Source organism: Manis pentadactyla, chromosome 7, assembly GCF_030020395.1.
Source record: "Manis pentadactyla isolate mManPen7 chromosome 7, mManPen7.hap1, whole genome shotgun sequence".
Classification (NCBI taxonomy): Eukaryota; Metazoa; Chordata; class Mammalia; order Pholidota; family Manidae; genus Manis; species Manis pentadactyla.
This window is the reverse complement of record NC_080025.1, coordinates 134,701,150-134,720,006: the sequence shown is the minus strand read 5'-3', so window position 1 is coordinate 134,720,006 and position 18,857 is coordinate 134,701,150. Positions and strand designations below refer to the sequence as shown.

The 18,857-nt window shown below is 34.3% G+C and overlaps 1 protein-coding gene across 3 annotated transcripts in view; it reads right to left on the bottom strand.

Annotated features, from left to right (window-relative positions):
• Nucleotides 1–18,857, bottom strand: part of TRIM24 (tripartite motif containing 24) — a 125,338-nt gene that overhangs the window by 3,871 nt on the left and 102,610 nt on the right. For 2 of the 3 annotated variants that reach the window (XM_036905511.2, XM_036905512.2), the window contains exons 10-18: nt 14,938–15,111; nt 11,356–11,529; nt 9,059–9,194; nt 7,651–7,723; nt 6,415–6,583; nt 4,342–4,670; nt 3,409–3,541; nt 2,227–2,301; nt 661–810 (exon numbers count right to left, since the gene is read on the bottom strand). In XM_036905511.2, coding sequence (XP_036761406.2) covers nt 661–810; nt 2,227–2,301; nt 3,409–3,541; nt 4,342–4,670; nt 6,415–6,583; nt 7,651–7,723; nt 9,059–9,194; nt 11,356–11,529; nt 14,938–15,111 — 1,413 coding nt within the window. Of the gene's footprint in view, nt 1–660; nt 811–2,226; nt 2,302–3,408; nt 3,542–4,341; nt 4,671–6,414; nt 6,584–7,650; nt 7,724–9,058; nt 9,195–11,355; nt 11,530–14,937; nt 15,112–18,857 lie in introns of those variants that run through there. The other variant, XM_057504800.1, reaches the window with a different exon arrangement.

Below are 18,857 nucleotides of genomic sequence, written 5' to 3'. Positions count from 1 at the left end.
TGATATAAATAACAGTCTGAGGCTAGACAAAATCTAGAGAAGGTCAGGCAAAAAGCAAATAAAAGGCTTTGACTCATCTGGATTATTCTAAGTGGGTGGTAGTGGTAAGACTGGATTATCAAAGAGAAATCAAAGAGATGCTATAATCATAGAATCATGTAACAGGTATTTTTAGAGAAAATTAAATGCAATGTGGAATTCTGGAATGAGTAACCAATACATAGAACAAACCAACAAATAGCTGTCTGTTTAGATGTTTAGATAAACTGACAGGTAAGAAAATTCTGGAGACAATTTTAATATCAGAGCTATTTAGAACACATCCTTGATATTTCAAGATCAACAGCAAAAAGATTGAAGTCTGGAAGTGCTGTATTTCAAGAAATAAAGGTGGGAATGACAAAGAATCTTCTAGGTTAGATAAAAATATTTTCTATATTGTTTTCAAGTTATCAGCTGTGATTAGCATTTCCACTCACCATGTACTAAACCTCTGAGTATAAATGTGGATCAAAGTCTTCCTATCTACCTCTTTCATTCCCTGACAGACTTGAACTTTTTGGAAATTTATGCTAGTATAGATGCCTTGATCTCATTTGTTGATAAGATATTTGGTTTAATATTACTTTCACATTGCTATTGGTATTTTTTTCCTCTCACCTCATTGAATTCAGCACAATTTTGAAAGATCAATCTAAAGTCAGCTACAAAATCTTCAGGCTTTGTGTACATAGAATAATCTTCTTGTAGTCTTTTCTTGATGGTTGACAAGTCCATTGGATTTTTAATTATTTTGTAATAATCAGGCACCTTTCAAAAGAAATGAGATGTTATAATACAAATAACTAGATTCTACCTGGTCCTAAATAAATTCTGTAAGCAGTATAAAAATCATATTGGTCTTGTTGCTTTCTCTGTACTATTTTGTCATTGATCAGGAACCTACTCAACAACATTCATAAGAGCCTATAGCCTTCCACACATTGGTAAATACTTCGCATTACTTTTTTCAAAATTTTCACCAATTATGTTTAATGAAAAAATTACATTTTCCCTTTTAAATCTTCTATTCTCCTTCGTTATTAAACAAAAATCAATCACTAGAAAAATAATTAGTCTAATAGGATTTGACATGTTTTTGTTGCATTATAGCAAGTGGGCTTTGAATCTGGGTTTGAACCCCAGATCTCTGCTACTGAACAGAGTGCCCCTGCTTAGTTAATTCACCTCACTGACCTTAGTTTCTTCAAATTTCAAAACCAGGGATAATCCTACCAACCTCACAGGATTCTGTAAAGACTGAATGAGATGAGCGATATATGTTAAAAAGGAGGCTATTATGTTGCTCCTGCTGTTATTAACCCCAAATGTAACTGTAAGCCAAGATCATAAAAACAACCAAGTTCTAGGTTAAATTTTTAAGTGGATAAAAGTTTTTACTGCTGTTAAAAGCCTCTTTGACTTTTCTGCCCTGCTTCTTTTGAGTACAAAGGCTCTTCCCCCTGAAAACACTTATTTCCTTTTCCTATCTCAACTTCTTAAAACCTGTTCTCAAGAAAGAAGTTCACTGTTCACTAGCTGAATATATTTACTAAGCTAGTTTTCTTTTCTAACCTTGCATTAAATTTTTAAAATTTATCAAACTGTAGAACAAATCTATTACATTTTTAAAGGAATTTTGGTCATCAGAAAATAGAAGAACATATTTTAAGCAGTAAGCCCTGTCCAGCATTCTAAAATTATGCATTAAAGTTGTATTAAACTTTGGATATGAACATTTTTTTAAAGTCAATGGTGCACGTGTGCACGCACACACACACACACACACATTATTACAGTCTATTACTTGAAATCTGGACCTATAAATCAAAATATGTACAGAGAATTTTGGGTTCTTTATTTCAAATGGAAAATTTTTTTCTCCTAGCTTAGGATAAAGGACTAAACCTCCTGAGAGGTCATCCTATAAATCACCCCAGGGAACTGTAGATAAAATATACGAGAAGAGAAGAGAGAATATATGAGAAATGAATAGATGTTTTGGACTAATTTGTTAACATTAAAATATTTTTAAGATCAAAGTATTTGGTGTATATTAATACATTATGATTTAGATTACTTATAAGAAACTATTGAAAAATGGTACAGAAACTAGATTCTTATGAATCAAATTTTAGAAAACTCATCCCACTATGTAAAAATACACAAAATTACGTTAATACCTACAGTTAGAGGAACTGGATCTTGAAAAGCCAGGCTCATTTCATGGCAGTAAAGAAATAAAAGTAGGCGCTCACACTTCTATGGAAAATAAATAAATAAAAATAAAAAATATAATGAAATCATAGCTTATTTTTAGTTAACAATGTCATAAATCTCAAAATACCAGACTAAAAATTAGCACCAGATAAATATAAGAAAAATACCGATACTTAGACTTTTGATCTCCTTCCTTATCATTTATTGAACTGTACTGTTTGACAATTTTGGGTGTATGTGATATAAGAAAGCAGTCTTTGTAATTATAGGGACAAAAGCAGTATCACTAGAAAAACATTTGAAGCTCTTTTTAAAAAAATTTCCAGTCATCTCTCAAATCTGTATGTTGAATTATTGAATAGTCAATAAAGGAAGAGAGAGAACCAGAGCTGGAGCCCTCTCCATGTGTGTCCAGTCCTAAGGCCACTCCCTGAATGCAGGTGGTCCTACCACACAGTTCTCTGCTCATGAGTTTGCCCCAGAGAACACTGTATAGAACCAATAGTGCGTGTCTGGGTCCCCTCACACATGACAACTTTCATACTGATTGTTCTATTTAATAATTTAGCAAAGGAACTTCTTTAGTAATAAAGAAGTGTTGGTAGTTTTAAGTGTCAATTACAGTTAAATATATTAGCTGGCTTTGAGGTATAAACCTAGTACCACTTGGTGAAAGAATAGATATTTCCAAGAAGGGTAAAGGGAAAAACCCATTTCTTTGGTGCCAATTCTGAACAAATTCTGAGGAAGAAAACTTATGTGTAGTAGAAACAGAACAAAGAAGAAATTTAATAAAGGTAGACTGAATTTAAAAGTCCAGACCACATAACGGATATAAATTCAAAATTATTTAAGTACAATACTTTAAGTTTCTAGACTATATATAATACTGTCATTTTTTAAAATTAAAAATGTTATACTCTGCCTTTAAATATATTAAGAAAATATATTTAAAGGCTATTAATTATTAAGACAATAATATAAATAAATCATATTACCCTATGTTTTCATGTGGGGAAAAACAGAGAAAAAAAGTCAGTACAAAATTCGACTGAATAAACACCTCTCTGATGAAAGGTACACCAGCATTATAATAATGCAACTAACCAAAAAAACAATAGTCTAGGTTGGAAATGCTCAAAAACTTACCCTTTTATCTATTGGTGTTAATTTAACAAGGACTTCTGGTTTCTTTTTTTCTGAGTTGTGACTGGGAGCATCACAATCATATTCAACTTCTGGTTTAGATAAGTCTCGGCAGAAAGTGCAGATCCATTCTCCACTGGTGGGGAATAAAGTATTTCTGAGTTCCTAATGCATTATTTTCCACTTCACCACCTCCCTTCCCTACCTCCTCCGTGCCATCTATGATATAGAATTATTTGCTTGGTATGAATTTTAATTACTGAGGATTTACCAAATATCTATTATACACAGCACCATGCTAAGAGAACTAAGCAGGAAAAACACAATGCAAGGGTCTAATTAAGGAGGCATAAGATACATGTACAAAATAAATACCTGAACACATATATTGATCTAGGGCTAATGTGAGGCACAACTGGCATTTTCCCCTAAATGATTCAAGAAAAGGAAATGTTCTTGGTACTATTCTTGCAGTTTGAAATTAATATTAAATTTGAAATAAAAATTTAAGAAGTACAGCCTTTGAAGAACTAAGAGATCAACCCAATAGCTCCTCTTCATAGGAATCTCATAGGGTTAGTTTGACAATTTACTTGAAATATTAAAAATGGTACAGGTCAATGCCCGGCAAATAAGATGTAATACATTATGGCAGTTGCTGCGCATGAGGGCCATCTTTCTTTATGATAGCCCCTTGAAATTTAAAGGGTTGGTTATTTTTTTTTCCTCAAAGCAGACTAGGTTTTTCAGAGAAGCACAAGAAATGGGAGGCAGGGTGTGGGAAACCCTATGTTGAAGGTAGGTTTTGGAGTATGTATTTGTGCCAAGCAGACTTTTAAGATTTACAAAGGTTTTATGTTACAGTGTTACCAATACAAGTTAACTGTTATTGTTATAGTGAAGGAATGTTAGAAAGGGAAGCAAGTATTACCTTACCTTGGAAAACTTGCCAATGTGGGTACATGACAAGAAAGATGGAATACTTTGGGACACTTATCACAGCACAGGAGCTCCCCTCCATTCTGACAAACTGCACACCAGTCCTCATTGGGGTCGTCTTCTTTCCTTGTCTCTCCAACATGAAGCGGTGACTTCTGGGAGGCATCCAGCCACTCAGACTTTCCATTTGAGGAATTTTCCTGGTGAAGTCCAGGTTGATCTCCTGTGCTATCAGGGGCATCTGATCTTAGCACAGACTCCTCAGAAGCAGAGCTCTGACTGCTATTTAAGAGCAGGGAGGTAAGTATGCTTCTTGGATAGTTGGTCTACAGTGGAAAGAGGAAACAGTATATGTATTTCTTAAAATCGGCATTCTTTATTATCACTACTCCAGTCTACAGCACTACTGCTCTCTCATGGGCACTGGTTACTTCAGGGACCTCTACTGAGACATATCAAAGTAGAAGGTCAGCAGAAAGGGGTGTGGGTAATATAAGAAAAATCTTTGAATTTTGCTGATGGCTAAATGGGAGAATAGGTGGGTAGTTAGACATCAACCACATTAATTATAAATACATTTTATTGTTAATTCAAATTATACCTAGACACAAAACAGGCCTAGTGTAGATTTCTTATCATTCATAGAAAGGTATACTACTTTAATTCTTAAGAGGAATTTCACACCTCCAAGAGCCTTAATTAATTTAAGATGAATCTAAATTTTATGTTGGAGCCTGGGATGATGAAAATTTCAAATCATTTCAAATCTCCTTTAAACATTAAAAAATAATTCAAAGTAATAAACACAGGCTTAGTTAAAAGCATGGGTATATAATCTCATGCTATGGAGGGGATTATTTTCAAAGAACTTAGCTTTTTCTTCTGCTACTTACTATATAAATAATATGCTTATACTGTCATTTCTCTGATTTTTAATTTTAAACCCATTTTCAGTTTTAAATATATATATTTTCCCCACTATTATGGAACATTATTTTTCCTTCCTGACTGCAATGCATACTTGTTATATCCTAATTATATCTAGTTTTTAGTTAAATTTGTATTTAGTGTTTGTCTACATCATTATGACTATATAAATATTATTCACTGCTTAACTATTCAATGTACTATGACTATACTTTTTGTCTATTTGTTTTTATTATGAGTCAATGTTTGTTTATTCATTCATTTATTTTTCTAGGTACCTATCTCTAAGTCATTCTCACAATCTCCAAAAGGGTTATAAACTGCTTCCAATACTATCAAAACATTTTGCTTCCCTTAAATACATCCTATGGAATCTTCTGTTCTCCTACAGGGTGGACTGGAGGAGCTGCTGTTCTGGGGACTACCCTCTTCTTCGCCTCTTCTGTGTTAGATCCCATCTCTAGGATTTTTTATCTTCTTTTTTGGTTTACTCCATTTTTGATGAAGCATATTCTCAACTATCTTCCTGAAAATGAGTGCATGGGAATTACACTTTTTGAGACTTTACATGCATGTCTAAAAATGTTTATTTAATCTTTATGCACGATTAATGATTTGCCTGTGTATAAATTTCTGGCTATGAAATATTTTCCTTTTGGTTTTTTTGGTATTTGTGTATTTTTCTATCGTATTTCAGCTTCAAGTGTTCATGTTGAGCACTTGGTGCCATTATGATATCTGACCCTTTATAAAAGGTTTTTATTCCTCTGGAAGCTTTTGGAATCTTTAGAATCCTAGTATTCTGAATTGTTCTGCTACTTGGTGAGCCCTTTCAATTTGGATGCACACACCTTTCAGTTACAGAAAATCTCCTGGTATTATTCCTCTGGCAATTACCTTCCACATGTTATTCTGTTCTTTCTTTCAAATGCCCAACCTACTCAATTGAACCTCTGATTTTTCAAACTCTTCTCCCTGTATTTCACTATCTTTTTAATTTACTGAGAAATTAACTCAAAATTTTCAACCTTTAAGTTGGTATTTCCCTGCTTTAATATAGCATTTTTTAAAGCTTCTATGAGCTATTTAAAAGTTTCTCTATCACCCAAAAAAGAATAGTACTGCAACCATTGATACAATTACATTTTGAGGCCTAGATTCTTCATCTGATTCTTGTTTCACTATAACAACAGGAAAATCATAATTTTCAGGTGGTCCACTGTTTTCTTGCTTTATTCGGATTGGCTCCAACATGACCACTGGGACTTTGTGTGTAGAATCAGCTCCCGTTGGTTTGCTGGAAGAGCCAGAGCTACAAATGTAAGAAAGAAAAGAAAAAACAACCATCTAAGAAAGCTACCTTAAGTGTCTCAAAACGATGTATAACAATGGCATATTTTAGCTATACTTTCATAGTAATTGTAACTATGTTACATCAGCAATACATTATATATAACTGAAAATGCAACTGCTGTACGGAAAATACTTTCATTTATGTACAAAAATGTTCTGCATATGAATCTATCTAAACAGACATATTATATGGAAAGATATTTAAATAAATTTAAAGAAAACCTGAATTAAAAGAAAACTTACTTCAATGTTTTGAGGCTCTAAAATTGGGCAGCCAGATTTAGGGCTTAGAACTAGCATCTTTTTTAGGCTTTCCCATTTTCTTCTCTAGTCAGTAAAGGAGAACTCTAAGCTCTCATTAATAATTTATTGCTACAATGTGTGAAGACATTTAACCAAATACATAATTTACTGGTGTTCTGCTACTTAAAACACACAGTGGGACCACACACCTTTCACAGAAAACCACCATGTTCTCATGGGATTAAAGGCAAACTTTCCCCTTCATAGAATGCTTCTTCCAAGTGGTTAGAAAAGGAATGGGTTCATTACTGCGAGCATGACGAGTGGGTGAGCAGAACAGTAAGTAAGAATAGAATTTCTCAACAACTGTAAATTAGTTTTAAAGCAGAATTAATGTTTGGTCATTAGAAAAGTCAGAGAATACTGAAGTTAGTATGAAATTATTGTTTCTTTCCTGTAACTTTGGACTTCTGTGTGTTCCTGTATAGTGCAGTATATTATACTTCACTTTATTTTCTCCTTGCTAGTATGCTGGTCAAATATATTTTCTTATTTTCAATGTATACACAAATATTTTGCATCAATTTAAAGAAAAAAACTACTACATTTATTTAACCCATTAATTAATGTATTAACATATAGTATGTAAATATTAAAATTTTAATTTGAAAGTTAAAAATAAGGGAACTTGCTATGCATTGAGTGCCAAAGCATGTGGAGTACTGACAAGATAATTTTAATCACAGATTTTGCATAGTAAAGAATCAGGTTAAGTCAGTTTACCTTCCTCTGCTCCCCACGCTGGAGGCACTAGGTGAACGTATTGGTGGGTGTACACTAGTCATAGTAACAGGTCCTGAAAAGGAGGAAATAATACACATTCATACACGAATTAATACTTATGTATTTAATTCCTATTGAATGTGCTCACTTAATACTACATTGAAACTGGGAACATAACAAAATTATGTAAAATAAAAAGTAGCTGCAGAACTGCCAGCACAGTCTAAGTCCCCGTAGACTAGTAGGGCTGTTCAGCTTCAGAACTACTGCCATTTTGGGCCACATAATTCTTCATTGTGCGGGGCTGGCCGTGCACTGTAGAGGTTTAGCAGCATTCCTGGCCTCTTCCAGGAACTACTAGATGCCTGGAGCATCCCTCCACACTTTCCACCCAGACATGTGACAGTCAATTGTCAAACGTCCCAGGTTAGAAGGACACTAATGCCAGTGAAAGCTACAGAAGATGAAAAAAGTGGTAGGGGTTGATATAAAAGTAGTCTGAGAAAGAAAGCCACACACACACCAACTCATGAAAGACAGTGCAACAAATATTCTATGGGGTAGTACATACAAGGTTCTCTGTCCAGTGCTCAGCACAGAGTCAGTACTTAAGTAAATGTTAGTTTTGGTAATATTGCCAAAATGGTTTCCAGAAGGTTTTGTTAAGTCATGTCTATCAGAGTACTTCTCTTATCATATTCTCATAAATGAGTATTTTCACTGTTTAAATCTTTATTAATTCATTAGTTAGAAATTATATCTTGTTTTGATTTTTTTAAATGACTACAGGGAGATTGAACATACCTGACACACACACTTTACTGGCTATTTGTATTTCCGCTTTAGGGAATTATCTACTCATGACCTTAGGCGACACTGAGTACTTCCCTTACTTATTTTTATGAACTTGTTACATAATTATAAACAGTTTCTCTGCCACATTTTGTCAACAATTTCCTTCCAGTTTGTGTTTTATGTTTCAAATAAGTGCTTCTCTCAAAGGAAATGAATAGCTGTGTTAAAAACTCTTAAACACAACTAAACACCAAACAAACCACCGAAAGAGTGATTGTCCTGATTCATTTTGACCCTAGGCAAATTACTTCCCAGGGGCCACATCTCAGGCAACTTATCAAAGACAGAATGTGTAACAATAATTTCCTTCTGGCAAATGCTATTAATGTTTATAAGTTCTTTTGAAATTGAAAAGGTAGAGAGAGATTTAACCTTTGCTTCCCACGTGAGGATATACTAATTTTAAATAATTTTAATAGACTCATTTTAATCATGCAACAAAACATGGGGCCTGTGCCAGGGGGCTGGGGGGGATTGTTTTTATTATTATTATAAGTAAAGTAAAAACTGGGAAGATACTCATAAAAAGCAAAGGATGCCCACTCTACCTTACCTGCAAGGCCTGGAGATGGTACTGATGAATTTGGTGACTGGACGGTTCTGTTTGAGGGTGGTCTTGGCTGGCCATGATCTATACTAGGATCTTTCCTCACAATATTGTCCAGCATAATAGTACTTGAACAGTCAATCTTATAACAAAAGAAATTATTTAACAGCATTCTGATTTTGCAAGTTAAAAACTACTTTAAGTTTATAAGAAAACTAATAATTTAATTATTAGCAAATAATAAAACATGTAAATGTCATTTCTAATAAGTTCTTATGCATATTTTCCCAAAAAACAATATTGAGGAAAGCTTTTACTCTTTTTAATGTTCCATTTAGTAAACATACTGAGCACAGACTATTTCAGAAGTCATGAGCCAAGAGAAAGGAGTGTTGTGTGTCATTCATACACCCTTAAAAATTAAAATGAAAAATGTATTTTCAAAATACATATTTAAAAATAATAAAAGGTAGCTGATTAAAAAACAAAACACCTTGGTGAAAAGGGTAGCACAATTTCACATTTTTGTAGACCTCTTTAGTGTCTGGCTTAATAACAGCTAACTGGATTTTTGTATCTGCTTTTATATTCAATCTGTTGTGATGTGTGATTTTGGTTGAGGAATATGAAGAAAATCTGGCTTCACACAGGGAGGACTCTCTGGAGCCTCTGAAAGAGTTGTAGGGACTGTGCCTACACTTTGAGAACTGATTCTCTGTACGCACTATATAGATGAAACAAGTCCATACATTTACACATTTCCTGAGCACTAACTTCATCTACGTCCACTATTACATGTGGTAGAAAAAAACTGATCCCTATAGATTCTTGCTTTAATGTAAAAGGCATGTAAATAACACTTCTTTCTTATTTGATTGCCAGGCTAAACTACTAATAAATGTCTAATGAATAAGAATTTCATGCTTTAGATGCAAATCTCTTCATGCTGAAATACATTATTTATTTCCCAAGAACGTTACTAAACTCCAGTTCAATTCTCTAACTTAATTCCAGTTTTTCTCAACCTGATTCTACAAGATGATCCTAGGGCAAAAATTGCATACAATGAATTTACTTCTCGCCTTTGCATCTAGAATAGTGCTTGTTACGAACTACCCTTGGGAAGGTTGAGAAAATAGTTATTCAGATCAGTTTCTTTATTCTCTGGGTCAGATGAGAAATTTCAGTTGAGAAAGGCTGGTGGACAATGGGTTGCCTGTATCTTAGGACTTCAGAGGAAAGAGCAGAAGGACAATTTTACTTTGTGTGTTTCTTCTTTCACGTGGCGGCAGGGAAGGGAGTGTATACACAGGGTCATTTACATTTCATGTTCTCTTGGCAGTACCTTGGCTAATACTTTTCAGAGAGTGCTGGAATGACTGGATTTTAATCTAAGGAAAGCTATTTACATTGTGGAGTAATTCTAAAAGCTAAAATAAAATTTTAGGAATGAGACAAAAGATGTTTTCCTATGTACTACCTATGCATAAAAAAATACATTAACTCTAACCATTCAAAGTATATGCAATTATTTAAAAAATGAAATAACTTTGGAAGGTTAATGATAAAACTATTAGGAAATATCAGTTGATCATAGAAACTGGAAGGACAAACTAAATAATGAAAATTAAAAAATTCACAATCTTACAAGATATGTTCTAAAAGTTATTAATGTTTGTGTACATGATTACCTAACCTTGTAGGGTAAGAAAAGGTAAAGCAAGTATCAACTTGTGCATGGAGATCTTCTATAGAATGTTCTATTTTCTGCCTTTGGAAAAGATTATTTTAAAAGTATACTGACAAAGAGTTTAGAGACTAAATATATTTAATTTAAATATTTAAAAAATCAGAGTAATTCTGTATCTGACAGTATGAATTAGTAGAAAATGTTTTCATGTCTATTATTAAACTTGTCTCCATCTCTTCTCATGTCTTAAAATTTAGCCTCCCTCTCTAACCTTATACTCATATATCACATTCAGCAATTCAACTTTCCAGTGCCTCCTCCCATGTCCTTACTTCCCTCCTTTCCCAGTTTAAATTCCATATTCCATCATTATTCATCATTCATTTACAAACACTGTTAACTCCAGTGTCCTGAAAGACATTCTGCAATATGTTCAAGTGTTTATAATCTTTTTATTTTTCCTGATGTTATAATCTTTCTAAAAGATAAAAATAACTTTTAAGAACAAATACACAAACAGCCTATAATCCTACAAACCCACGCCTTTTACTAGATCCAAGTTTACTTAAAATTTTTGGAACAGACTCTTAGTGTAACTTTTGTGTATACTTACATCTGGAAGAGAAGGAAGATTGTAAGAACCTCCCACTGGGGAGCTCAAATCAATCATAGGTGAACCAAAACCTTTGCCATCGTGTCCTGCTGCACTAGTAATGGTGGGACTGGAAGGAGTAGAGGATGTGCTGCTGGCAGTTGACGGGGCAGCCTGCCCACTGCTGATCTGCCACTAGAATAGCAAGAAGGGAAGAAGAAAGGTTGTCTATCAGCAGGCCTATAACATAAAATGCCCACCTGATCCATTGCCAGACATAAAACAAAGCAGAAGATGTACTGTTATTTGAATTCAACTGTAATTTGAATGGGGGGTGGGGGTGCCACAGTTATATAAAATTTTCATTAATCTCATCCAGAAATAAAAAATAAAAAGCATGGCTTTTTACCAGAAGACAATAGTTAGTATACACCAGACAACCATAGTACCCAATCTCGGAAAGCATATACTACTGGAAAAGAAACACAAACTCATATGCTTCAAGGTGAAGATGGAGGACTGAAAAAGCACATTTTCTTCTGTACCAACCTGACATACCTGCAACTTAAAATAACAGTTAAGGATTACTTTTTTTAAAAAGAGGAACTGACTCATAAAGGCAAAACAGGAGAGAAGACAGAAATCACACTATGGAAGCTGGAAAGCAGATGGACAAATAGCAAATCACTTAAGTCAATTTGATAAGGCTAAAATCTAAGCTGTCAGGAGGGAAAACAGAGAAGAAAATCAACATATATTACAGAATCCTTAGAACACTGGGAATTAGAAGCATGAGAGGTAGAGCTGGGGCTAAAACAGAATGATCTGTTGAATGTCTGTTTAAGAAGTGTTTAATCTCATGGTCCTTTGCTACTCTATTGTAGCTACCCCCAGATAATAAAGACTTCCTCCACTTCCACAAAAGAAGGCTGGAAGTTTATTCTCCGGAACAGGCAAAACAGTGTCTGTATTGAAGGGTCTCAGGCTCAGATGAAGGCGGAAGTACTGCACGGAAAATTAAGACGAAGACCCCACACACCTAAACACGGAGCTTCCACCTACACTGCTCTACCAGTTTTCTCCCCCCAACAGGCAGGGCCTACATTTTTGGCAGAGGACAGAAAAATCCTTTGGGAATTACACCAGCCTAAAAGGTAAGACCTAAAGAATAGGACACACTATTCCCCCCAAAACATGCCGAGTACACCTAAAACTAGAGTGAAACCTTAATCATCAAACATTTGCCCCAGACCTAGGTTTTCAAATTTTTGTCTTTTTCACTCACTTCTCATCTATGAACAGGTAATCAAGAATCAACAAACATCTGAGGACACTGTCATTTATGTTTAGAGGCTGAGATATACACATTAAGATAATAATAGGAATGCTGAAGTATGGAGATGAACTACATTGCTGTCTATAATTTATTTTGAAATCTATTAAAACATAAGGGTGACTGATAGGTGGATGGGTAAGTGGGTTTATGGATAACAAGTTAGAAGGCAAATAGAGCAATTTGTCCCCTATACAACTCTCTCAATTTGTTATGTTTGAAATTTTTCATAATAAAATTGTGGGGAAAGGAACATCAACCAAGACTAAAAAATTCCCACATATAAGGATCACACTATATGGAGTGATAATGTCTGAAACATTCTGATTTTGAAAAATCTAATTTATATGCTCCACTTACAAAGTATGTAAGAAACCTGTGAATGTCATCTTTAACACTTACCCACCCCTCACATTCCACCCCTTCCCTCTCTCTCCTTCCTCCCTGCCTTCATCCTTCCATTCTCAGAAAAATCAGTTACAGTTGATCATATCTTTGCAAGTATTTCCTATGTATATGAGATTAAAAAGCAAACAAAAAACACTATAGGTTAAATGGAAGTTCCTATGGCCAGGATCCTCACCTGACCCTATCTACTTGATGATGTAATTGGCCTACTGCATAGGCACATGCTTACACACTGATAGGCAATGAGGCATTACTGTCTGTGTTACTATATAAAAACTTCTGCCCAGTGCTCTCCCTGGCTACTGGAGGCAGAGACTAGACAGACTGTGAACTTGCCAGAAGCAGACAAGATTCTAGCATTCAAGCTGCCACCCTAACAATAAAGCTTGGTATAAACCCTTTTATCCCCAGTGTTCTGTTGTTGTTCTTTGGTCTCACCGAATCCAGTGACTTGCCTGGAGCTGAAACCCACTGGCAAGACAAATACCCACAAACATGTGATAACACCTCAGAAAAATTCAATAACATACTTTTCCTATATAATAATATACTTAGGAGATCATATAAAGATTACTACACTTTTTTGACAGCTGAAAAATATTCCCATCATACCAGTACACTATACTTTGTTAAATTAATCTATCAGTTGACATCAATCCCTCATGTATTTTCTCTGAGTTTGTTCATTTATACATTCATATTTAGCTTTTTTTTTTGACCTGGGCACATTTTTTAAAACATTCTTAAGAGTGTTTGTTCATTAAAAATAATGGAGAAGAGGGAGTGTAAACATCTGTGTACAAAGAATGTGCTAGGGGCTTTTATATATGTTAGCACTAAATCTCAGCACAACTCTGCAAGGTACCCATTTTATAGTTGGGGCAAATAAGATTTAAAAGACTAAACTTGTACAAAGCCACAAAATTATTAGAAAGACTAGCATAACTTAAGGCTAAGCTATAGCTTGAGTCCTTTTCACTTCACCTCCAATGATGAAATGGAGAAAGATGTGCCTTTTGTTTAAAATAATTAAAGTGTTATTTAAGAAAATTTGGTGAAGCCAAATTTTAGCAATTATACCAAAGCCAAACTAATGATAAATACACACACACACACACACACAAAATGTGTGTAGTTGTAGAATAAAATTTTCGAATCATCTGATTAAAATGAATGTCACAGAATTACAGAAAATAACATCATTTTCTTTACTTTGGTTTTGGTAAAAATTAAGCTGAAATCAGTCTACAAGTCTTCAGCTGGAAAGACTTGACACAAGTGCTTCAAAGACAAAGCCCTGAGAGAACTTTTACTTTTTAAAAAACAATGTAATATCTAGAAAGTGTTTGGACCTGAAGGCATTAATATAAATATTAAACCATATCAGATTTAATATATAACTTTAAATATTAAACTTTATCACATGTATATGTATTCCATATTAAAACTATGTCATACTAAATTTGTTTCTGAGAAGTCTCCTTGAAACACTCTAAAGATTCCTTTATTATTCTCTTTTCCAGAATATAACCTGTATTTGTTAGAATATTTCTTCTGTTTTAGGAAATTTAATATACTCACATAAAAGCTACACGCAGCAGTATTGCAAATATTAACACCCACGACTTACTGATTATTCTGGACTTCCACTCCTATATAAGTGGTTTGACTTCTCTTGTTAATTACAAAGTATCAAGACTCTTCTTTTAGCTTTGTCTCTATAGGTCTGTAACAAACTTTGTAATTCACATTTATTAAAAAAAAAAGCTCGCTATTGTTCTGTGTAACTCTTGCTTTATCTACAAATTCAATGTCATTTGGAAGTAGTACAACAACTGAGGAGAGAAAGTAAATATACATACCTGTTTTATGGCTTGTTGAGCCAAGAAAGCCATCTGCAGAGGGTTGGGCTTTATTGCTTGTCGTGGCACATTCTGGTTTGGTGGATATCTCAGCTGTTGAGGATGAGGAGGAAGAACTGGTCCATTAGGTTTGGGGCTGTGATTTTGAAAATTTATCAGACGTGGAGGGGGTTGCTGGAAAAAAGAAATTAAACCAATTTAGTGACAATCAACTCCTGAAAGACAAATTATGGAGAACTCTGTTTTATAACTTTAGAGAAAGACAGCAACTCTGTCACAGATGAATCATTATTAGTATTATAACAAGGGCATAGGGGAAGGGGGTCACTTTCTGGAATGTGTACAAGCAATTTAAAGAAAAGGAATTTTAGTAGGAAAGAGCCTTCGGAGTGGGTTTCCAACTGTAAGTAGGTTATACCAGAATTGGACCTAGACCATGTTGTTAAGTAGGTAAAATTTATCTTTGGTATCCTTCTAAGTCCTTGATGATTGTCATTTGCAAAGAACTGCCCTCTTCAAACCTCCTAAGATAACACTGTCATAGATTAGTAATCGCTAACATTTATTGAACAGTTATTACATGCCAGGTATTGCTTTAAGTGGTTTACGTGTATTAACTCTTCTTCACAACAATTCTAGGTAGGGATTAACTCTACTTTACAGAAAATGAAACTAATGTATAGACAATTTAAGTAACTTGTCCATGATTAACAAAGAAAGTAAGGGAAGGAGTGGGATTTAAACTCAGGTACTCTGGCGCCAAGGTCTGCAATCACATTAATGAAAACAGTTGATTTAATAATATTTAAAAATTAATGCATTTTATATCTTATTGAGATCAAACTATATGCCAGACATTGTGATCAGAATTTTACATGTGTTATCTCATTACCTTCCCGTCATTTTTACAAATTAGGACACTAAGCATTAGAAAGTTTAGATAACTTAAAAAAAAGTCACACAGCCAGTAAAAGGTAGCACTGAGGTGTTAACCCAAATTTAGATCTGCCATGTCATAAGCAAAACATGTTCCGATGTTTAGCTGGGGGTTGAAGAAGGACTAATTATAGTTTAAAGAATGAGTTTCCCTAAAAGAACATAGATTTTGAAAGGAAACCTTTCAAAGAAAATCAGGCAACATTGGCTGATTACAGAATAGGGCAAGGGCTGGGAAGGCAAATCTACTTTGCTCATAAATGTTAGCCCTGGAAATTGAGACCAGTGTTCTAGAGAAAGGTAACCTTATATGCCAATTTCATCTTGACTATCCAATTCTCTATGGTTGGCAACTTACTGCAGAACAAATACTTATTTTTAGGCTACCTTAACTATGTATTACTAGAACTCCTCAGAGAGGAAGCTATTATTTCCCATATTCACAAGGGGATAAATAAATGTGGAATATGTAAGGTTGAAATAGCAATGCCTTAAACTTTATAGCTGTGTATCTTCACAGTATTAAAGTGTAGCCATGACCTTTTGTTTCTTTTCCTCCCATTTTTGGAATTTCCTCTCCTGGGTAAACTGCTTCTCTTTCCCCTATCGCACAAACTAGTTGGCTCTGGATTCACCCTCAGTAACTTTAAAGAGCGGCCACCAATGACACACTCAATACAAAATACTGTTTCAAGACAAGGAAAATTCTGTGGGTTAAGAACAGAAAAATATTAAAGAAGAACAGAAAAAAATGTCAAAACTTTATACAGAAGCCTAAGCCTGCAGCCACAGCTATTCTTTCTGATTCTATTACAGTTTTATGACTTACAGGGTTTATACCATAGGAACACGAACACAAAGTTGGAGAATTATAGTGGAAATACTGGAAAACTTCTAAGTTTATCAAAGAGATAATTTTTTTTTTAAGTGGAAAAGCACCTACAACGATCCTGAAGGGAGAATAAAGGTAGTTACATAAGTCTTTTGCTATCCTACATGCACACCACCACCCACACTGAAGTTTACATAGTGATTTAGTCAAGAAATGAGACTTAACACCACAGTGATATACTCTGCGAGAAATCAGAGCAGGAATGGATGTCAACTGTGCCACCAAGGAGTTCACAGTCTGATACAAGTGTGAGGTGATTTTTCTTTCCATCTTCTAAACTGTTGTAGTTGATTGAGTTAATTCAAAGAATCTAGTTATGAGCATAAAAGACAGCAAAACCAGTGCTATATCAACTAATTTGATAGACACATAAGGAAAAAAGGGAGAATAAAGAAATAATTTAAAGTTAAACTGACATATAATCGTCACTGTCTTCATCCTCACTCTAAACACCTTCATTATTATAGATTTTGATTTTATTCTAGGTCAGTAGTTTCCAACTGTGTATAAAGGATAACTGATGCCCTTCTAACATCCATCCACTGTTCAGGAAAATTAATGTATACATTTAAATGAGAGTATCTCCACAGCAGTAAACCTGTCTCAGGAGCGAGGAGCATTGCTGTGATTATGTGTAAATATAACGTGTGTGACAGTGTTCTCTAGCAAACTCACACCTGTCCATTAGAGTGTAATACACTGCTAAATAAACAGTGTCTAACAAGTTGGTGCTACTCAGTCATACAACCATGTATTCTACTCTGGGTCATCCAATTCTTTAATCATGTAGATTACATGGTTAATCTTCAGATGAAGATGAAATAGAGAACTGTCATGTACGTGATTTTTAGAAGAAGTCCTTTAAATTTACCTGAATTCTATGGACCAATATAGAGTATGATTTGAACACACCCACATATATACCTGCTTACAGACAGACATCTTCCCACACATATATGCAAATAAACTGGTAGAAAACTAAAGACACAGGTGGCCAGAGCAGCATAAAAGTTTATGGAAGAGGACAAATGGGTAAGTGAAAAATGTGTAAGTGGGTATTAGGCAGACAGTAGATAAAAATGAGATGAGTGTGAAATAAGGTTCAGGAGTCACTGAGAGTAGGCAGAAAAAGAAAAGCATGTGGGGTAATGACCAAAAGATGTGAAAACTGCTTTATTTCTACATGAGAAAATTAGGTTGTAATAGAGGTTAGGTTGTATGTTATATAGATTATACAGCAGTAAATCCTAGAGAGGAAAAATAAGATCAAAAGCAAATTTGAGATAAATAGGATAAAGGTTCAGAGGTCACTTCTGTTTTGTCATTGCTTATATAAATAGCTATGATAATGTGGTCAAGTACATAGTATCTTATTGTTTCTGTTTCTCACTTATTAGTGAAAGGCAATTAAATGACGGATTTATCCTTTATCGGGTTAATAAATCTATTAAATAAAAATCACTTTACTACCTTTCAGACACTTAATCATGCAAATGCTTAGCATTAGGTACTCAATAAGTAATTATTTTCTCTCCTCTTCACATTTATCTTCAGAAATATTTTGGTACTCTTGCAATCTCTATCTGAAATATGCCACTCTATAGTCTGCAGAGGTAATAACAAAATTATTCCTCAGTTTTCTTAACAAAATTTCAAATCTATCAGTTGTATTTCTGGTATCTAAAGTGTATGAATCTTTTCCCATGGAACACTCACCAAAGACCTCTTAAACTGCTTGTTATTTACCTCCTGTAAAAACCTGGGTTAAAACAAAGTTCAAGAGGAATGATCAATTGGGCATACTAGTAATATTCCCCTGGATTTACCATGCCTCCTTAATTACACTAGAAAGCCATAAACCTCAAATACTTCACCTCAATTACCTCAAGACTTCACAGAAGCAACTTAACAAAATCAGGATCTACATACACCCTCAACTTTTATTCAGGGTTGAAGTAAGAGTCTTATGAAGATGATTTCTGTTTTGTAAACCTGCCACAAAAACTGCTATGATGTCATTTAATTACTTTTTATAATGAACCACATTATATATTCCTGTTAGTGCTAGTGAAATGTTAGTACGAAGTTTCTC